General features: G+C 36.2%; 1 protein-coding gene across 4 annotated transcripts in view; it reads right to left on the bottom strand.

Moving 5' to 3' along the window:
- The window catches only part of Tpp2 (tripeptidyl peptidase 2), a 68,917-nt gene that overhangs the window by 23,100 nt on the left and 24,040 nt on the right, over positions 1-21,777 (bottom strand). For all 4 annotated transcript variants that reach the window (XR_003481462.2, XM_027396795.2, XM_027396797.2 and 1 more), the window contains exons 8-23: positions 21,128-21,204; positions 18,578-18,705; positions 17,879-17,978; positions 16,065-16,213; positions 14,592-14,707; positions 13,970-14,138; positions 12,931-13,088; positions 12,219-12,295; positions 8,255-8,361; positions 6,481-6,635; positions 4,928-5,044; positions 4,617-4,717; positions 3,544-3,640; positions 2,465-2,602; positions 925-1,169; positions 626-704 (exon numbers count right to left, since the gene is read on the bottom strand). Coding sequence is in view for 3 of the 4 variants with exons in the window: in XM_027396795.2 (XP_027252596.1) it covers positions 626-704; positions 925-1,169; positions 2,465-2,602; positions 3,544-3,640; positions 4,617-4,717; positions 4,928-5,044; positions 6,481-6,635; positions 8,255-8,361; positions 12,219-12,295; positions 12,931-13,088; positions 13,970-14,138; positions 14,592-14,707; positions 16,065-16,213; positions 17,879-17,978; positions 18,578-18,705; positions 21,128-21,204 (2,013 nt within the window). In the remaining variant the exon portion in view is untranslated. The remainder of the gene's footprint in view (positions 1-625; positions 705-924; positions 1,170-2,464; positions 2,603-3,543; positions 3,641-4,616; positions 4,718-4,927; positions 5,045-6,480; positions 6,636-8,254; positions 8,362-12,218; positions 12,296-12,930; positions 13,089-13,969; positions 14,139-14,591; positions 14,708-16,064; positions 16,214-17,878; positions 17,979-18,577; positions 18,706-21,127; positions 21,205-21,777) is intronic.

Genomic DNA, 21,777 nt, shown 5'->3' with positions numbered 1-21,777 from the left:
AAGACCCACAGGTCATAAAGGGTGACAGATCCACAAAAACATTCTATGTAACAAATCTGTAATGAAAACAGATGGAAAAACCTGAAACAAATGCCTATAAGGCTTTAATAGCAGTTATCTCTAAATTAGAAACAAAAGCATCTTTTTGAAACTAAAAAACACAATATCAAAAGAAACATCTTACATCTACCCACATAATTATACAAGACCTCAACAAGTTTTCACAAATGTGAAAGCCAATATCCATTAGTAAAAATTCTTCAGATTGGTTTTTATAAACAGTTAAAGAGAATCTGACATTGCAATCTCTGTAATATGTTGACCAAAATTATAGGGTATGCTGTAATTTTACATTTATTTCAGCAAATTATGATCTGGATCTCAGGAAGATTAGGTACTAAGTCGGGATAGATTCAGGACATGAGGTATAGGCTTGTGGAAGAGAACATAAAATATTTTTCAACGACACATTAAAAAAGACACCAAATATTAAGTCAACTTTACTAACAGCTCAAGAAAAAGAAAAACAATTACCCTGTGCCCTCCCTGAGGGCATTTAAAGCCCATCTTCAAAGGGACAGGAAATTTTAAACAGGTACTTTTAGTGTATAACACTAGTACTTACAGCTTTCTTTCCAAGCTCAGTCTTTGACAATGTCAAGGAGCCTGCAAGGTAGCATCCGGGTCCTGCCCCCTTAGGTATTCTAATGAGAGAATTAAAAAGGGAAAAGAGTAACAAAAGAAAAAGTTTCACAAAAATACTTAGAGGAAAACCATAAAATAATTCCATAATGAAACATTTCCCATGTCCATATTTTCAAAAAATAAAACTCAGAAATAACTTCAGACTAAAATGATAGTAAACTATAAATTTAGGCTAACATATGAACCACAATGTCATTTATCAGCAATATCTTCACTTACTTATCATCAGGTAAGGAAGTAACAAAGAATGGCTGGTTATATTTGGGTGGTAATGTCAAACTGCTTGATTTCTTCTTTCCTAGAAGTGCAAGGCTATGATTTTCATGAATATCTAAGCTCAAGGTATTAGACAACCTATGAGAAACAATAAATGGAAGATCTTTAAGACGATCCAAATCACTGATTTGCTCATGACGAATCTGTAGTCGAATTGTATAATCTCCTTTCTCCAGTTTCAAAGAATACTAAAAAAGAAAACATTTGGAAAGAGTAAGTTTAGCTCAAAAGACAGTAAGAGGATAAAAGAGACAGTTCATTTACAGAATGTGTACAAAGTGCAAGACATTGTCTATACAAAAATGTCTAGGGGACTAGTGAGCATCAGGAATATCAAGTGGCTTGCCCAGAGTCACAGAGAGCAAAGAATGAAGAAGCTCAGGCAAGGTCTGACCCCAATGTCCTTGTTCTTTCCACCACAGAATATGCACACACTCACATAATCAATACATATATACAACTAAGAAAAACAACATTTTTGTTCATGGGTCATCAGAAACATGAAGTAATAGTCAAAAAGTCAAGTTGAGTTTTTGTATATTTTCTAAAATAAACATTCATATATACGTAAACTTAGAACTTTAACTGTGAAGTGTCACACCCCTTTATGACAAGCAGGGAAAACAGCCAGTAGAGTTCAAGGAATATAAAGCTACTACATTCAACCTTGCTAACATGCTCATGGAACAGGGATGCTGTACTCTGCAGAAGCAGTGTATTCTGAGAAGATTTGAAAGGTGCCTTCCAACATTCCATTCTATAATGATGAGACTGCTGCTTGGTTGAGGGTGGAAGACTGGGATCATTCCTTAAATGACCAAATGCAAAAACTTCCATGAATGATTTTCATTACTAAGCAAAAAATCACGAGCATTTCAAGAAAAATATCCCATTTCTTCAAACACAATTTGAATTAGAGATGAAATTTCCAAATAGTTACATGTCAAGAGATTCTTTGCTTTCCTTCAGTGACAGTGGAAAACACAGTCTGGCATGCAGTTCAACGCTCAGTACAATTTCAGGTATGAAGGTATTAATAAACTGAAATCACCAGGCTACTGCCTTACTAACCCCAGAGTTCCATTCAGACCTGGGATCACTTTCCAGTCTCACACACCTCATTCACTATCCATCTTTAAATAGGTACAAGCAGTGTGTAGGAGCGAGAAATATTATTTAACAAACCACTATATTGGGACTAGAGGCCTAATCTCATGGTAGAGTGCATGCCAAGCACATGCAAAGTCCTGGCTCCAGTCCCTTCTCCTCCACTAAACATGCTCTGCTGGCCAGTGCTTGTAAGCAACATTCTCTAGTACACGGCAGAAACTGTGTCAAGTCTGTTCCTTCATAACTACAAGAGCACAAGACATCTCTGTAGGTATAAAAAGATTGAATGAGAAATCATGATATCTTAAAAAACTTTTCACAGTTTACCTTAACAAGAAATTTGGGATTTATTAATTCTTTTTACAACTTATACCTGATGTGGATAGGCATCGCCTGAGCCCATCTGTCTTTTGTTCTGGTCAAAAATAATCCACAGTTGGCTGTCAAATTCTGACTCATATAACAATTCACAAAGAAGTGGACAACTAGGTGTTACTTCTCCACTTTTAGGCTATTGAAAAAAAAGAAGAATTACTTGACATGGTTTATATATACTATATAATACCATTACACTTTTTCATTAAAAAGTATTCAAAATACATTCTTATAATTTTTTTTTCAAAGTATAGGACAGCTACTATCTTGGCATTAAATAAACTTTTGTAAACTTTAAAAATGAAAACCTAGTGCTCCTCCTACACACACACACAGAAACACACTCATTCCTAACAAATATATAGTTCCAACATATATACTCTAATTTCTTTATAAAACTGGAATCTAACAATTTACTGAAATCTACCATTCTGTAACATTACGACTAAATTTACATTACGTTTCAATAAAGTAATCCCCTGGATCCAACATTTACAATGGTCTCAATTACGTTCACTACTGATTCTATTTTCACCACTGATTCTTCAAAGAGGGCAATCAGGCCAGGTGTTACAGATGTAGAATTGTTGTGGCCAGGATGTACAGTATCTCCCACATACGCCGAAAGCTTGGTACCCAATTGGTGATGCTGTGTTGTTTGGGAGATAGTTGAAATTCCAGGAGGTAGGGCCTTGTTGGAGGAAGTTGGGTGGCAATGGGCACACTCTAATTTTAGTTTCTGGTCCCCTCCTCTCTTCCTGTCCTCTCTCTGTGAGTTGAGCTGCCTCTGTTAATTTTCCGGCTGCCATTGTGGCATATTGCCCAACTACAGGCCCAGGAACACAGAGCCCAGTGAGCACAGGGCAAACCCTCTGAAACAATGTGGCAGATTAACAATTCCTTCCTTTATGTTTATTGTCCCCCCTCTCCCGTTGTTTCTGTCATAGCAACAAAAAATTCCAATAAACTATAAAAAAAACTAAGTCTCAAAGACAAGCGACATCTTTTCATCTGCGATTTCATAGTATATAAAATGGTAGTTTACTGTACAGGTATATTTTACTAGGAAACCCTTACCTGATGAAAGTTGTATGTCAGAATCATCTCATAAAGTTGGCGATTATTTGGCAAAATATCTCTTGATCCTAAAGGTCTAGTTTTTGCACTTACTGGGCTGTAATATAATAAGGCAACTGTATCACTGAATTAATTCAAGACTTCATTTAATGATACAGAGAAAGCAGCTAAACGTGCCAGGTGAGAGATCACTCCTGGAACTGCATTTACAGTAAACCATATAATATTTTAATTAATGTATGTCCCATACTAAGTCACTGCAATATTACAAAGATAATCTATTTATCATCAAAAATATTTTAAAATATTACCAAAAAGCTCTTAGCATAGTCAAATCCCAACGCTTGGGTGCTGACTACCAACAACAGTTAAAGAACAGCTCTGACATACACACTCCCTGCTACCCTCACCTATTGGTGCTGCTACATAGGTGTGGCATGTGTGACATCATATGCTAGGGATATAGCTAGTCCTTGTCTTGAGTAGATGACACTGCCAAGGTATTATTAGCAGACAGAACACTGAGACTGGAAATGCCTCCTGCCACAAGGAGTTATGGCATGTACTCAGGAGACAAATTTCTTCTACCAGTCAATGGGATTTTTTGGTATTGAATTTTTACCAACAGTGAACCATGTATTCACAGAATAAAAATTGGATACTGTTAACTTGCTTTGTTGCCATAGCTGAGATTAAACTGAGAGTTTTATGCATGGAAAGTGAACATTATATGGTTAAGAAGAGACAGGGTCTCACTAACTTACTTATCCAGGCTAGACTTGAACTTGTTCTTCTCCTGCCTCAGCCTCAACTGTTAATTTGTTTATATCAAGAAGTGAAATGGTCAACATACAGTGACACTAATGGTGATGGGATCAGTGAAGGCAGAAAGCAATGCTGATCCACCTTTTGGAAACCCAAGAGGATTCCTAGGCTGCAAAATCAAACTGGATTTTTTTATTGCTAGTATCACATAGATAAAAATTAGAAAACAAACAACCCCCGCCCCCCCAAACCTCACATCCTTCCCATTAACATTCAGCTTTTGTAACTCTTAAAATAGTGACAGATACCGCAGTGTTTGGACCCAGCTCTTCAAAGTAATGCAAGGAGCCAGATCTTCATACTTTAAGGAGGACTGGACATCAAAACGATTGATTCCTTCAGATGCATGCTACAAAAGATATTTAAAAATTGATTTCTCAAACTTTAAGACAGTATTTTATATCTTAAATAAGTTTATGAAATACAAATATTTAAATACTCATGGACAAATATATCCAGATTTATTGATTAGTTCCCCATTAAGGTTTACATCTACTACAGAAATTATTTTTCATAACAAAAATGACGCTAAAAAGGGTGAGAATGTTATAATACTTACAATGTTTAACTGTGGCGCAGTACACACTATCCCATGGAATGATATGGTATAATCAATATTGACATCACTGAGACTTGCCCACCAACGAGCAATACAAAATTCAATTGTTTTCCCACCCTTCAAATAAAAATAATAATGTTAAAGAATTAATCTGTTTTGTAATTCTTCATATCACCAAATATTACCTTTCCAAAATAAAATTTTTATTTGCAGAAATAAAACTAAAGATTTTGTTATTTATGTTAGTAGTTCAACAAATAAAAATTGCACAGATGGATATAAGTAAAGCATTTAAATAGTTATTAATAACCCAACACTTTTTTAAATCATAAAAGATACAAGACAGCTATAGAAACCACACACAGTAAATTAATAATTAAAAAGTCCTAGGACCAATTAAAAGATAATTCAGATGAATTATGTGAAGGAATGTTACAAAATTTATAGGGCATATTCAATAGTCAGGAATGAATTTTGTTTTCACAGCCACCTGGAAACTGAAGTAGCAAATTACGGTCATATCCTTCTCTTAAGAAACAAATGTAAAAGGGTGTCCTAGCACTGCTGTACTAGTACATTTAAAGAGACAAATAATGTCAACATTGCCCCATATAAACTAAGAGAGACACAGGAGATACTAGGAAGAGAAAACCCAAAGGAAAAGGGAGAGGAGCACATTCACCTACCATGATGGTAGAACCAGTCATTCCTAATATGGGCGAAAAATTGAGACCTGACAATAGTTTTCTCTGTAATTCAAACCACTTCACAGATTCTCAAAAGGAGGACATTAGTAAGGTAACTAGAAACTAGAAAAGTCTCACATCACAAAAAAATCTGCAGTACTATGTGCGTAAATGAAAGTCCAAATTATAGAGAGGCACAAGATTAGAACTTTTTTTTTTCCTTGAAGTATTTTAATTAAAAGAGATGTGCATATTGGTTGGGGTACAGTTCAGCTGTAGAGCACTTGCCTTAGGTGCACATCATCTGGGTTCCAACACAGCATTTTAAGAATGAGAGAATAAAGGCATAAAATTCACTCCTTAAACACAGCTTAAATTTTATTTACTAGCATAGATTCGCACTATGTAAATCAGGCAGGTATTGAACAGTTAGAGATCTGCTTAACTCTGCCTCCAAATGCTAGGATTACAGTTAAGCACTATGCTGGCTTGGTTTTCAGTTCTCTTTTCTTTAAACATTGTTTATTTTATGTATATGAGTGTTCTGCTTGTATATGGTGCTTGCCCAGTGCAAGGTGGTCAAAGAGGGCATCAGATATCTTGGAACTGGAGTTACAGATGGTTGTAAGCTGCCATGTTGGTGTTATGAAGTGAAGCAGAGTCTTCTACAAGAGCAGCAAGTACTATTAAACCCCCAAGCCATCTCTCCAGTCCTGGTTTTTGGTATTCTTCATTAAACTACCTATCATCCTACCTCAACTGATAGATATGAACAAAACATGAATCTCTAGTATGCCCTAGGCATACTACAGCCCATACCAAAAGAAAAGGAAGTGCTCTGAATTTTAATCTGTCAAATAAACTTACCAGGACAGGAAAGGCTTCAATCAGTGTTCCTTTTTCTGGAAGGGAACAAAACTTATAAAATTCATGACTTCGATACGCTCTCTGCTTCACAAGCTGTACTGCATGAAGAACAAACTTTGCTGATACCTCAGAAGAACATGAACACACAGTAACTTCTAAAATGAAGAAAGAAATTAAATTTTATTCTGATAAGAATTAAAATGATCACAAACTTTTTAAAATAACTTTTACCTGCTTAGGGAATAATAAAAAATAAAAATAAAATTATATATTTTACTATTTTTTTTTAGATTTATTTTTATTTGATGTATATGGGTGTTTGTCCTCATGTCATGTGCATGTCTGGTGCCTGCAGAGACCTAAAGAGGTCATTGGCTACTCTGGAACTGGAATTATAAATGGTTAGGAGCCTCCATGTGGGTTCTGGGAATCAAATCCAGGTCTCTCTGGAAGATCAGCGAGTGCTCTTAACCATGTTTCTCTCCAATCCCTAAAATGGTATTTTCGAATGAAAGCTACAAGCTTCCTCAAAACAGAGTATTTGTATACATGATATTCTGTAAGAAATAAACCATTATTAGGTGAACAGAATCTTAACTTCAGACACTAGGAAAGAACAAAGATACTTTTGGATCTACACACTATTATCCAAACCAGGGCTTTCAAAATTGCTCGTTTCTCTCATTTTAATCAGAAAACAAACTAATTCCCAATAAAAGGATTATAATTTTAGCAACCCCTATTTATTATACCTAAATTCTCTTCCTATTCTTTTTCTCTTGTATGTATTCCTAACAGTTTCTCCAAAGTATCATCATCACAACCACACCTGCTTAGTTTTACTGCACTGCATGGCTAGAGGTAAACCAAACCATGAGGGAAGATTATTAAAGAATACTTGTTCTAATTCAAGGGTACTAAAGCAAGGGTACAGAGGGGAAATCAATCAATACAAGTACATATATGGCATTCTGACAATATTTTGAATAATCTGAAATAGAAACCACCAGAACACTTGCAGTCTAATACTGTGAAATGATGTGGAAACATGTTCATTCTATACCATTCAATAATGTTTTATAACAATAACTTCCACCCTAACCCCTGCATATTTTCAACACCAAGTACATAAATCATAAGGAAATTATATTTACTAACTTATCACTAGTCAAGTTTCCCCCCTCCTCCTTTTTAATTAAAGAAAACAGACACTGAGTAATTGCAAAGGCTGGGCAGAAACAAGAGTAATTTCTGTGGGTAAGATTTTTATTCTGTAGTACTATTACTGAATTTTAACAGAGCCTTGAGCTATAACCCCAAGGGCCCTATGTAAATACTGCAGTATTATGCAATGCCACAACTTGGCCTTAAAATAGTGCACACTGACAACTCACAATTACAGCCCCAAATAGATTTCTGTCACCCAGTACACCAAACTCTTAAGAATACAAAGGTTGACCTTAACATAGAGGAAGTACTTTATAATAGTCTATTCTTATAAACAGTATCAGTTAAGATATTTCATGCTACCTATTTCTCAGTAAGTTGGTCAGAGTTTGGATAAGGTATTCTATAGGAGAAAAGGCCTTTACAAGCAAGAAAAGTCTTCCACTAAGGGCCCAGCACAGATAGAGTGCAAAAAGATAGTAGTTGGGAATAACTCCTGAGAACCCTCAGAAAGAAATCAGCACAGCAACAGTGAATGCATTATTACCAGTGTGCAAATTCTCAAATAGATTAACAAAAAAAAAAGTCACAGTCAAATTTTACTTACCAGCCCAAGTCGCACCCTCAGGAACCTCAACAAAATGTCTTCGAATCTGACCAGGTTTAAAATGTACATCTGTAAAGGCTAGATCATAATGTGATGACTCATTTACTCTGAAAAGTAAAAAAAAAAAAAATTAAAAAAAAATATATATATTAAACATGATACTCTAAGCGTAAAGCTATATGTAAACAATAAACTCACTGGTACTCTAGATGCTATCTAACATATGCAAGACTCCAGTGCGCTAGAAATAAACTCTGGGGCTTGCTTGCAATAAGTCCGTGATAAATGGTAAGCACATTACTACCTCATTCTGTAACACAGCACCAGATATAACCTTTGACAGCAGCCCACAGATGATTCTACTCACCTACTTTTACACCTTATAACAGAAATACTAAAAAAAACCTTATGCTGTCTCCTGGTTTTTTTTTTTTTAAAGGAAGTTTCCAAAATTCAAAGGATTTTCATTACCAGATTCTCAACTAGTGATTTCTTAATATTAAAATCAAATTATATTTGTGTCAGTAATAGTCTTACAGATGTACAGGTGAAACAGATAGTAAATTAAACCCTGCTTAGTTTCAAAATGCTCCAAAGACAAACTACTTTCATAAGAAATCAAGGAAACCTAATAGCCAGAAACTGGAAGCAGCCTAGATGCCCCTCAACCGAAGAATGGATAGAGAAATTGTGGTACATTTACACAATGGAGTACTACTGAGCAGAAAAAAAAACAATGGAATCTTGAAATCTGCAGGAAAATGGATGGAACTCGAAGAAACCATTCTGAGCGAGGTAACCCAATCACAAAAAGACAAACATGATATGTACTCACTCATATGTAGACCTGCTTTATGATACACAGTAGTGACCATGCTTTATCAGAGCTGTTTTTAATGATGTTGCTCAGAATGGTTTCCTCCCAGATGATGACTGAGAAACTAATTAAAAAAAAAAAAAAATGGTGCCAAGTACCACAAGAGTAACAGAACTGTGCTGTCTTCTGGGATTTTGTTTTTTACTTTTTTGTTGTTGTTGTTTGTTTTTTTGTTTTTGTTTGTTTTTTGTTTTTTTAAAGATGGAGTGTTCTGGCAGGAAGATTTGGTGTACTTGGTGGAGCCCCACTTGGGGGCCCTACCCTGCCTGGGGAGTGGTGGGTGGATGGGGTGGGGGGTAGATTGGAGGTGGGGGAGAAGGAATGGGGGTAAGGGGAGGGAGAGGGAGAGGGAAAGGGGAAGTACATGTGAAACAAGCCTGTTCCCTAACTTGAATTAATAATAATAAAAAGAGAGAAAAAAAAAAAAAGGAGTGTGCTGGATGTCTCTACAATTTTGTTCAAAGGACTACAGAACCTGGAAAAGCTTTGCTGCTATTGATGCATAACATATTGCCATTATTGCTCTTTTTATATAAATACAAATATATACATATATAAGCTAAAAAAATAACCATTATTGCTCTTTTTATATAAATATAAATATATACATATATATAAACTAAAAAATAAAAAAAAGATAAGGATTTTCTAATGCATGAATTTTGAAAGGTAAAATTATCTAAATTTATTATGAAACTAAAGAATAATAGACCTGAAAACTGCATAGACATGATAAGGTTAAATGGTACAGTCATTTCTATTCATAGTTATAAATTCAGTACTGAACTCTATATGAAACACCATTTCAAACAATAATAAGATCACTTATAAATTTAAAACATAAGTGTACCTTGAAATATCTGGATGTACAAGGATTTTGCTAAAGCATAAGTAACAACACCAGTGCTATGCATACATAAGTGTCTGCATCATCCAGCACACCACGTCTGAATGCATTATTTGGGGAGGAGTGTTGGGAAATACAAACATGACATCAACCCATAGGCAGATAAAAACCCTACTCATCTCATACAGGATCAAAACACAACGACAAGGCACATGCCAAAGCGTTTCTTGAGGGATGTGGCACAAATACACTCTGGGAACCTGGAAAGTTTTAGCTGGAACTTTTCTGTAGACATCAGTGTTGACAGAAACACATAATGTCCAAGAAAGCAGACTTGGCTACCATGAGAAAGGAATGTCTTTTTATAAATGTAGTACTGGGGTGGGGAGAACTAGAAAAGAGAGAAAATGAGAAATAAAATATAAATACAATATATGTATTTAAATGAATTATTTTAACAATGGACTAATCTTTTTGGTTTTGTTTTGTTAATAAAATGGATTTATTTAAAAAAAAAAAAGAATTCAAGGAAACCTAAGCATCAAATGTATAACTATATATACTGGAAATAAAATACATGCTGTAGTCACATTGTCTTCAATTTTACAAACAAGAAATGAGTACGTACTATGTATGAGGTGCTGTTATTTGTAGCTAGAAATATACCAATGAGCAAAACATGACCTTTTGCTCTATAAAAAGTGATGGGGAGAGAAAAGTCACTTAATACAGCAAGCTTTGGAAAGTAATTATTAGGGAAAACAGAAGAGGGCTTAGATCCTAAAAATGAGCCTGGGGGAAATTCCTAAACTGCATGCTATTGAAAGTCTTGTCTAAACTCCCATTGGACTTACACAAAATGTATAATGAAAAATTTAACTAAGATGCAATTTTCCCATGTATTAAATTTAATGTCCTCAATTTTATGCTATAGACCTCATTGGCTGAGGCCTATTGCATAATTAACTCAACCCCTTTCCCCCACAGAGGACTCACAATCAAATGATATAAATTAAATAAAAAAAATTGAACACATCTGATGGGGTAGGTCCTTCTGTGTATATGTTTGTGTTATTGGTTAATAAATAAAGTACTGTTGGCCAATAGGAAGCAAGATAGGTGGGACTTGGAGTCAAGGAGGATTCTGAAAAGTATAGTAGAGATCCAGGCAGGAAGTGACATAGCAGCCAGACTCAGAATATAAGCAGGGAGAAGAAAGAAATCTCTCTCTTTCGCTTCCACTTCCTCCTGCTCTCTTTTCTGCGGAGTCTCCATGTAACCACCAAGAGACAGGATGCAAGGCCTGCATTCTCCCTAAGTCTTATAATTATGGTTGACAATTAAGACTGAGCTAGCAAGTAAGAAATCCTAGGGATTGGCCAGCAGCATTGTACCTAATATAAGCCTCTGTGTATTATTTGGGGCCATAACGCAAAGGGCTAAACTCAGGCTCAGGCAGCTCCAGCGGAAAGACTTATCGTTACACATATCAGACAAAGACTGTCCAGGAGCTTGTAAAAAGTGTTAATGTGCAGAGAAAAGGAATCCCTTCACCTGGAATGCCCAGAAACAAGTCTGGGGATTTAACAGACAGGCAAATGAGGCAAAGGAACCAATAGTACAAATGCATTAACACTGAGGAAACCAGGAGTATCAGGGCAGGGAGCTGGTTAAAAATGTGCAGTTTGGTACAGTCAGTGATAGGAAGCTATGTGGGACTGTAATTGTAAGCTGTTATTGTGGGCTTCTTAAGGAATGTAAACCTGATCCTTAAGGACTGCCCCTGCTGTATTTGAAGCACAAAGTAACTTTGAGTTCCCTGATTCCAGGAAGGATGAAATAATTCTGGAAACTGAAAGTTGTTGTGGGATATTTGCACACTGTATGAAACTGTATTTGCTGTAATTGGTGTGATAAAAAGCTGAACAGCCAATTGCTAGGCAGGAGGTCTAGGCAAGATTTCCAGGGAGAGAAAGGAAGAGGAAGAGAATCCAGGCACACAGGAGACACCAGGAGAGGAAATAGAAGGGGCAAGATGGAAGAGAAGTAATGCCACGTGATAGAAAGGAGATTAATATAAATGAGTTAATTTAAGTTATAGAGCTAGTTAGGAACAAGCCTAAGCTAAGATCAAGCTTAGGTTATTGGCTTCTGGGCTGCAATTCCTTCAAAAGTCTACATTATATCGCATATAGGCATTAACAATTTATATGTAATAATAAGTTAAACATCTTACTTACTTTGCTGCTATAACTGCAGTGATTGGAACTCTGAATAGAGGACCTGCATTGGGGGATGCTATATCATAGCCACATACCTTGAAGATAGAACAGTTAAGTTTTAGCATCCATGAACAAAGTGGCAAAACAGGAAATAAAAGGTGTAATGTAAGCACAGAAGAATCCAATCTTAAAATTTAAAGGTCCTACAGGTAATTCAATGCCACATTACTGACATTAGTTCACATAATAACGGAAAGTCCAAACAATCACATAAGCAAACCATGACTGAGACTAATAGGCAATAAGGCATCAAATTAAAAAACAAACAAACCACATTTTAATTATTCTCTATTACAAATTAAAACTAGTGTTATAAATACACTGGAGGTAGAAAGATGCTAGGACACTAACTGTGTTTACTTACAGCTACCAAATGTTTTGTCTAAATAACAAAGCTAACTACACTACAGATTTTTGTATAATTAACAAAGTAGAGAGGCCTGATCAAAACAGCTTTGCTATCTATGTCTTCCCTAACCTTCTTCACAGAAGGATGCAACACTATAGATCTAACTGCTTAAATGAACACAAAAAAGCTAGAAAATCTGACAAGTGGAAAGATATATAGTTGCTTTTTAAGGAGAAAGAAAACACACCAGGAATTGTTCACTTTTACCTCTTAAAACATTGAAAAAAAGAAAAACAAAACAAAACACAAATATGATAATACCTCTGTATAATGCAACCCTTCTCTTAAGCCCCTGGGATCCACACGTATATTTATGTGCCGACACTGATTCATGAGTTCCAAATGGCTGGGGCACTGAACCCAAGATGAATTTGATGTTAAAGCTAAATGAAGCTGAAGGGATATTTTTTCAGAGTTTTCTGGCATTAAAAAAAAAAAAAAATTAAAATTAACATTTCCCTTTTCTGGGGAACCATTTTAAAAGTTCTATGTTCTCTTAAGAAAATTTTGCAACTTAGCTTGGTTAGCTATATAATGTATTAGACATGACATCTAAATTACAACTTAAATAAAAGCATAGGATCTTCCATATATCTCAGTATCCTTTTGTGATTCATATGTATGCATTCCCACCCAACAACCTTAAGAACAGGAGTTTAGTGGTTGTTTCATATTTCTGCATTCAGAGAACAGCATCTCACTAAAATAAACTGCCAGATATATAATGACAGTTTTAATTATACCCCGGTGAGCTACAGTTTATGTGTCCCGCTGTCCCCCAGCTAATTCTAACATTAACCTAAAGCTCTGTCTTCTACTGAAGAAATGAGATATGGACAGAAAAGTAATCTGTAATTTTATTACGAGTTTAACATAACTACAGGCCACTGAAGGCCTGTTAAACTGTTACTGCCTGAACTGCCACGGTACTGGGATCCCGAACTAATATTTCCCATGAAATCTATTAAACTTTAAAACAATCACTTATTAATTTATAACTTCTCCTTAGAGCACTGGTTCTCAACCTGTGGGTTGGGACCCCTTTGGGTCAGCTAAGACCATCGGAAAACAGATGTTTACATTATATTTCTTTACAACAGGAAAATTACAGTTAGGAAGTTGCAACGAAATTATTTTATGGTTGTGGGTCATCACAACATGAACTGTATTAAAGGGTCACAGAATCAGCAAGGTTGAGAATCACTGCTTTAGACAGTAGACAGCAGCCTTCTTCTTTTATTTACCGTTCATTTAAGCCACAAATATGAATGCTTCTGCTTATTGCCAGCCTACTACTCACCTGTGTTCTCTGGAAATACAGGCTCAATGCCAACACCATGATCTGAAGGAGCAGCCACCTGAACAGGATCTCGGAGGTAGATGCCACGGTTAGTTGCAACTGTAACTGTAAAACCTAATCTGTTAGCAAATGATGTATTCTGAACGAGGTAGTCATAGGCTTTGTCAACCTAAAAGAATATAAATGGCTACGTCAAGAAAAATATTTTATTACAAATTATGAATCAATTTCATTAGAGCTGTAGCAAAGCTAATTTCTAGATTCACTTCTCCAAACTAATCACCACGGCTAAGACAGCAAACCTATGCTTAAAAAAATACCATTCTACTCATGACTTGATCACTTTCCACTTCTTTCTGAACAGTTGTTCTCATGTGATCCAAGGCCACTCACTAACTTATGCCTGACCAATGCTTACTTTTACCATTTTGAATTTCCAATCTATACATGCCCTCAATGTTCCTTTATTTCAGTGCAGCCACAAAGTGACTCTGTACCCCTTTTGCTTATAGTTCTACAATGGCCATGTCTATAGCTTAGACTGACTGAATCATTGTCACAGAGCAATCTTTACAACATTATCTTGATGCATCATCATTGTTTTGTATACAGGCAACAATACCTGAATAATTCCATGTCCTTGGGCAAATACTTCTATATTGTCAGCTTTTATTGCAGTATTTTCTAGAGCTCTTCTGACTGAGTGAACAGTATAGTCAATATTATTTGCTTTCAGACCTAAGATTAAAAAGCAAAACCAGGAAATTAATGTTAATGAACTCACTAGTTGAAATACACCTCCTTCACTAAGATGATAACATGTACCCTCTTCTGCTATATCTCCTTTTAACATTCACTTCAGAACGTTTTCTTAAAAATTAACTTAAATTGCTTGCATCCCATAAATACTATACTTGGAGAAAAATTGATTTCATGCCAATCTGCAGTCCCATCAATGCAGGTTATGTAGATAGGACATGGACGCAGACATGTTAGGGGCATTCAAATAGCATTGTCTCTAAAATATTGTAGGTTCAGCACTATGGTTGGTGACAGCAATTTTCAACCAGATTATATGTTACAATCACCAGGAGAACTTAAGCAAACCAAAGTCACCAAACAGGTCTCACTATAGCTCCGAATCTTTAATGATTAGGTACCAGGCAATTTCAGTGTATGAACATAGAAGGGTATGACCAACAATCTGCCAGCCTGTTAAAGGATGAATATTACACTATTTTTGTCCTCCCAGAACTCATCAAACATGTTATCAGTAAAATATTGTAATATGCAAACAAAACAAACAGGTAGGCTATGATGCAAACTACTAAGACAGCTGTAATCGTGCCCACGAGAATCCATTAGAGTGGTAGATGAGTTGAGTTGTAGAATGCATCAGTTTCCTGATCCAAACCATGACAGAAAGGATTTGCAGGTAGAGATAGCTGACTATTCAGAGAGAAGACATGCAACCTTGAAATGTTTGGTGAGTTTGAAGGACTAGAAATGAGTAGAGACCAGGATCTATTCTGAGGTCTGACTCACCCTAGCAGGTGATGTAGCACTGAATGGGGCATGGAGGCAGAATATTTCTCCCCAGTGTGGCTCATCCAAATTGGGTAGAGAAGAAAGTTACAAGAGACAGAAAAGGAGTGAACAACAGAGGCCGGTGGCAGGTAAGACTTGGAAAAAGGGATACTTTTTGAGGCAGAAGCCTGAGGCAGAAGTGACCTAGTGATACCCAGTTTAATACTACACATCATCATCACCTGGTAAAGTAGCACAAACATTCTGAGTTTGTTTACTTACAGTCGGCCTTTTGCAATCAACTCCACACCAGCAAAGTACTTTTGATGTTCTACCCATGGGTTTAGCACCAAAACTAAAATATTATTTGATAAGCATTAATAGCAGTCAATAAATTATATTTTCTGAATGGCTGAATACCCACTCAAAGGATTGTTATCCCATGCATCACTTTCTACCTTACACCTTATTTTGTGTCCAGGACATCACCAATTCTATCCATGCTCTCAACATGAGAACTGCAGAAAACATGGTCTACAATAAAGAAGACAGCAGTAAATACTCTTACCTGAAAGTACCAGGGCAATGCCCCCACAGGCATTGGGGGAAGACATTGATGTTCCATTCATTAGTTGAGTCCCCCTCAATGTCCAGTTAGGCACAGAAGCAATGGCACCTCCTGGTGCACTGATGCTTACACCAAGGGCCCCATCAGCACTAAACAAAAAGCAGGGAGGTTTACATAGAATAAGAATGGCTGGATATGCACAATATTTAAAAAGTCACAATTATAGTCCAAAATGATACAATATTTGCAGTCATTACAATAAAAAAGAAAGAAAAGACAAAGGTAGTATTATGGGACAGCAATGGAAAGAAAATGACCAAACACAGGTAATTTCTCACCACACACTTATATTTCCCTTTTAAGTGAAATTTCTGTGTATATGTATCTATGTTTATGTGAAAAAGTCAAAGGTGTCAGCTATTTGAGTGCTGGAACTCCTTGATAAGGGTATTTCTTTTGCCTATACTAAACAATTTCCACTCTGTCCAACAGAAATGTAACATGGGCCTTATATGTAATTTAAATTTTCTAAAAGCCACACTAAAGAATTTTAAAATCATACTATATGTGTGTGTAGGCATATTCATGAGTATGTGTGTATGTGAGAAAGAGGTGGTGTGGGGAGGGGGAGAGGAGAGAGAGATTGAGAGGATGAAGAGGGTATGGGAAGGAGAAGCATCTGCTGGAGTCATAGCATGCCTGTGTAGGTCAGAGGACAACATGTAGGATTTAGTTGTCTCTACTATGTGGGGCCTAGAGATTAAGCACCTCTGATCACTTATCCTACCATCTATAAAATCACACCCAACTCTAGTCTCTTTCCCAAGTAAAGCTATAAGGGCATGCTGTTTCCCCACAGAGGTTGTTGGATATCCTATTATGACTCTTCCCCCAAGTGAGTGATTTTTTTTTTTTTAACTCCTGACTAAGAATTCTAGGACAATTTGATTTCAGTTCCACAGAAAGCAGGAGCATTGTGCCTATCTTCCTAGTGAAAGTGTTGTGGATAGGGCTTTCAGAGCCTGTCTGAAATATGATTAGGCTAAGTGTCAGTTAATCTTTAAAAACATTCACATTCTATTACTGAGAGAAAACAGTGTTTGAATTGTATTATCTCAAGAATAAAGTATATTCTTCAAAAATGACACCTGTAAATTATAAAATGGATGTGAAGATTTAGGGAGAATTTTTATGTTCTTGTTCATAAAATCTGTAATATCAACTAAGAGTCACAATGAGCACTAAGTGTTTAACAACTGGAAAAATGAGAAACTACAGAGTTAAAACTTAATTCTTTTAAAAACTAACTTCCCACTTTCCTTGTAAAATAGTTAATCATAAAGTAGCTTTAAATGTTTAAATTGCGATTCTAAAAATGATTTTAATGAAGCACCAACAAATGTTTAAAATTCGGAAAAATATTTTCTGTGCTTAGGTTTGTCACCTGAAGTCTTAATAGGGAACTGTCTAGTTTGGGTTGGCCTATAAGCACATTTGTAGAGGACTACTTAATTAACTCATATGGAATACTCAGCCTAAAAGTTCAGATGGTGTCAGAAAATAAACACTTGTCATTCAGAATTTGCTTGCTTATAGGTCTTACCCAAAATTTTCAAAGTAGATTATAACTTCAAAATGAATATAAGATGTTACTGTGATTTTTTACAAAAGTAAAGCATGTCTCACCAAAGTTTTAACATCAAACTTGCTGAAAACAAGTCTGTCACTACTTCTTATCTACAAGTGCTCCTTCTCCCAACAGTATAAGGTTTAATCAAATTCACGTATTATTTCCAAGAACTATTTGTACTTACCTTGGGCCTCTAGAAGACCATGTGTATTGATTTGCAGGCAATTTCTCTCTCAGCGAATACTCTGCAACCATCATATCAGGAGAAACATAAGCTCCAACACCTATAGGATGAATCAACCATTAAAAAAAAGGAACACAATTTTTTTCATGTATCCTAGTTTTTGGGTTTTTTGTTTTGTTTTGTTTTGTTTTTTCAGGAAAATACACTGTGCATGTAAGTACTAAGTACACACTGCTTTAGTATATATAAAGAAAGAACTTCCAGGATTGTTATTTTCACTAAAAAACAGCCTGAAAGTGTGCCTGAAACTGCTCCTAAACTCCTAGATAACAGCTTCTTAGACTTTCCTAGGAACACATTTAAGGTCTATGTGAAGGTGTGCCCAACCAACATCCCACAGGACACATGCAGCCCACTGTAAGCTTACTTAAAACATTATGAAGATTAGTTTCTGTGACCTGACCTAAAGAAAGCAACCTGTCACAATGTAAAATGACTGAACACACTCAGGCCTCCAGTGTTTTATATAAAGAGTATAATACTCGAATAAACTGACTTATTGTTTAATTTATGTATTTTTGGAAATGGGGGTCTCTGAAGTATCATAGGCTGCCCTCAAACCTGTGATCTTCCTCCTTCAATCTCCTGTTTTCCTTGTATTTAAACAGACCTTTTTCTGAAACTTTAAAGCTTACTAACCTATCACACTGGACGTAGTTCCACCTGGACAACCCACTGTAGAAAGGCATGGACCATTATTTCCCGCACTTGAAACATAAATTATATTATGTTTCCATACTGCTTCATTAATTATTTCACAAATTCTCCTAAAAAATAAAGAATTCCTTTGAGCAAACACAACTATTCCATATTTAACTTATAACCAAACAAATCACAATGATTCAAACTATGTAACTGACAGTAGCTTTAAATGAGGTGAGTACTTACTCAGTTATATGACTACATACACATTAGCAGATAGGATTTTAGTAGGACACAATTCCAACCGATATACCCTAGTTGAGTTTCAGGGAATTGAGAAGTCATTAAAATGCAAGAAAAACATAAGATAAAGCATGGCTGGTGGCACACACCTTTAATTCCAGCCCTTGGAAGGCAGGCAGAGGAGTAGCTTTGTGAATTCAAAGCCATATCTGATCTACACAGATACTTCTAGGCCAGCCAGTCAAGGCTACATAATGGGACCTGGTCTCAAAAAACAAACAAAAAAGCAACTTGGAAAACAAATACCATAATGTTAACAAGGTTTGTGAAGTGGTATGGTTGAGAGAAAAACAAAAACCAAAGAAAACACCAAAGTGACTCCTGCATGTATTTTGACCAGGGATTACTTGACTAAAAAGCCACTTAGTATCTTTCGTGATAAAGTTAACTAGGGGAGAGACTAAGAGAAAACCTAAGAATTTGAAAATCAAAGAAAGCTAGTTAAAGACTTACAGCAATTAAGCAAGTTTACCAGCATTAGTTAAGGAATATGAAGAAAATGGAGATTATAAAGGTCTAGCTCCAAAGGGTCCTGAAAAATCCGATGTGTGACATCTAACAAGAGATTTAAATTCAGTTACCAAAACACTAACATTGTGGCTCAGAACTGCCTATGACTCCAGGTCCAAGGGTTCTACTGCCCTCTTCTGACCTCCATGGACATTGTGACACAAGTAACACACACACACACCAGACATGAGAGAGAGAGAAAAAATTAACATGTAACTGACAAAGGAGAAAAGAAGATAATGAAAATGGTAATGAGATGACAGAAAGGGGAAGACTGCACTATAGAAAGAAATTACTGAAAATGACAGGGTACATATTAAAAGGGCAATATATAGTAACATTTCACAAGAAATCCAATTCTTGAAAAAGGTGAGCCATCTGGTAACCGTATAAGCCTCTAGATTGTTGTTAAAGCTTGCCTTTTGACAGGACCTTAAATAAAGCTTCAGATACCAGATAACTGGCATATATTAATACTTTGGTGATGAGAGCAATGGAGACATTGATCACTAAGTAAATGCTCGAAATATTTCAGCTACTTATTCATATAAAGGAAAGGAGCTAAGGTAAACAAGTTAAGGCCAAACTGGAACTGAAGTAGAGGAAAGTATGTGGATGACATATGTTGTCTAACAGTTTCCTTTGAGATTGAAATAGTTCATCCTGCAGGGAAGCCTCTTAAGGAGGAAAGTAAATAACTTAACATTGGCTTCTGCAAGTCCCTGAAACTGAGTACAAAGACTAGGCCCCTCCGTGCCAGAGTAAGCAATAAAAGTTGAGAGAAGCAAAGATATAGTGAAGACTCTCAGAACACCAGCTGCCTGCAAGCAGCAGAAACCAGCTGTTCTGATCTACCTGGAAGACATTTCAACCAACTGAGACACCTGGAAAAAATACTCTCCTGCCTGTTAAGCTGCCTGCAGACTGTGCGATGTGCTCCAAGTTCCCAGCTTTTGGGAGATGTCACTCATGCTGGAGTTGGCTTTGATGATGCAGCTGTCTTTTGAGTCATTTCTGCTCCTGCAAATAACCTCTCACCCATAGTCCTGTAAGTAACCCCAATAAAACTCATTGGTTCACCAAGTTAGACTTTAGTAGTATCTGTACTTTGGTCTGCTGTGGGCTTCCTATCAGGTGAGTAGATATGTGTGTTTTATCTCCCTAGGAAAAGATTTGTTACAATATTGCAAGAAGGAAGGGGATGCAGGAGAGAAAGTAGCATAGACTGAGGAGACAGGGAAGCTTAGCAAGTGGAGCCAGTACGTGTAACAACAGCAAGGTTGGTAGATAAGGTCAACAGTCACTGAAGGGAACAGCAGGACTGAGCACATCTGGGCACCTGTCAGGAAGTACCACTGACAAGTCCCAGGACATCTGTGAATGAGCTATTTTGGTGATGGGTAGAGGGATGGCCCAATAAATCCAAACTGGCTGGGAAGGAAAATATTGAGGCAGGGACCAATCAATGCCAGAGGGTTTGGCAGCTTGTGAGTCTCAGAAGCACCATAGCAGAGGAGCAACCCCAGCTACCTGTGCTTGCAATGGTTTGGCAAAGTGCAGTGATTGCAGCTGACATCCAAGACATGACATGGGAGTAAGGGTCTGACTTACAAAACACAATTATCTGCCCATCAGAGTTACATTTCACTGCAATTGCAATTCACTGACTTAAACCATTTGATGCTCTTAATTAGGTAAGATTCTATGATGTAACAACTGCCAAAAAAGACTTACCCAGAATTTGGCCAGTGAGTTGCTTCTCCATAGCTGTAGTTGACAAGATCACATTTATGATTTATAACTTCTATCATCTATTAAAAGAGTAAGAATCTAGTTTAGAAAGTCATTTCTAAAAATGGATTAGCTAGTAAATAAGTTTTATGATAATTATACAGTGTCTAGACTAATTGTATCCTAATTTATAAGGTATTTCTAGGCATACTGTAATTAAAGTCAAAAGGTAGCAGAGGAAAGAATACAGGAAAACATCAATTAAAAGTGTAACTATTCTCTCTAGAATGTGGGAATCATAGAAGGAAATGGGGAGGCATTGATTCTGAATAGATTTAAAGGCACTTAAGTTACATAGCAAAGTGAACCATAGAGAATATTAAATTTACAAAAGGTTTTAATTTCCTTTTAGAGTATTACAGCAAGTTATATATTTATAAAAACTATCTTGAGAAGATTACTAAGAGATTTACTACCATGAATATGAAGTATTTTTTTTTCTACAAAGACTTTTTAAGACAAACTTTTTCCTGGTAATTTTAACTTTACACTGAATTAATCAGCACTGGCTTCTTCTAAAAAAATACTGTTCTGTATACCAAAATACTGCTTAGTATACTCTTGAGAAACCAAGAGTGCTTTATATAGGTTTC

This window comes from Cricetulus griseus, chromosome 2 (assembly GCF_003668045.3).
Source record: "Cricetulus griseus strain 17A/GY chromosome 2, alternate assembly CriGri-PICRH-1.0, whole genome shotgun sequence".
NCBI classification, from domain to species: Eukaryota; Metazoa; Chordata; class Mammalia; order Rodentia; family Cricetidae; genus Cricetulus; species Cricetulus griseus.
The sequence above is the reverse complement of the archived record's forward strand: the minus strand, read 5'-3'. Positions and strand labels throughout refer to the sequence as shown.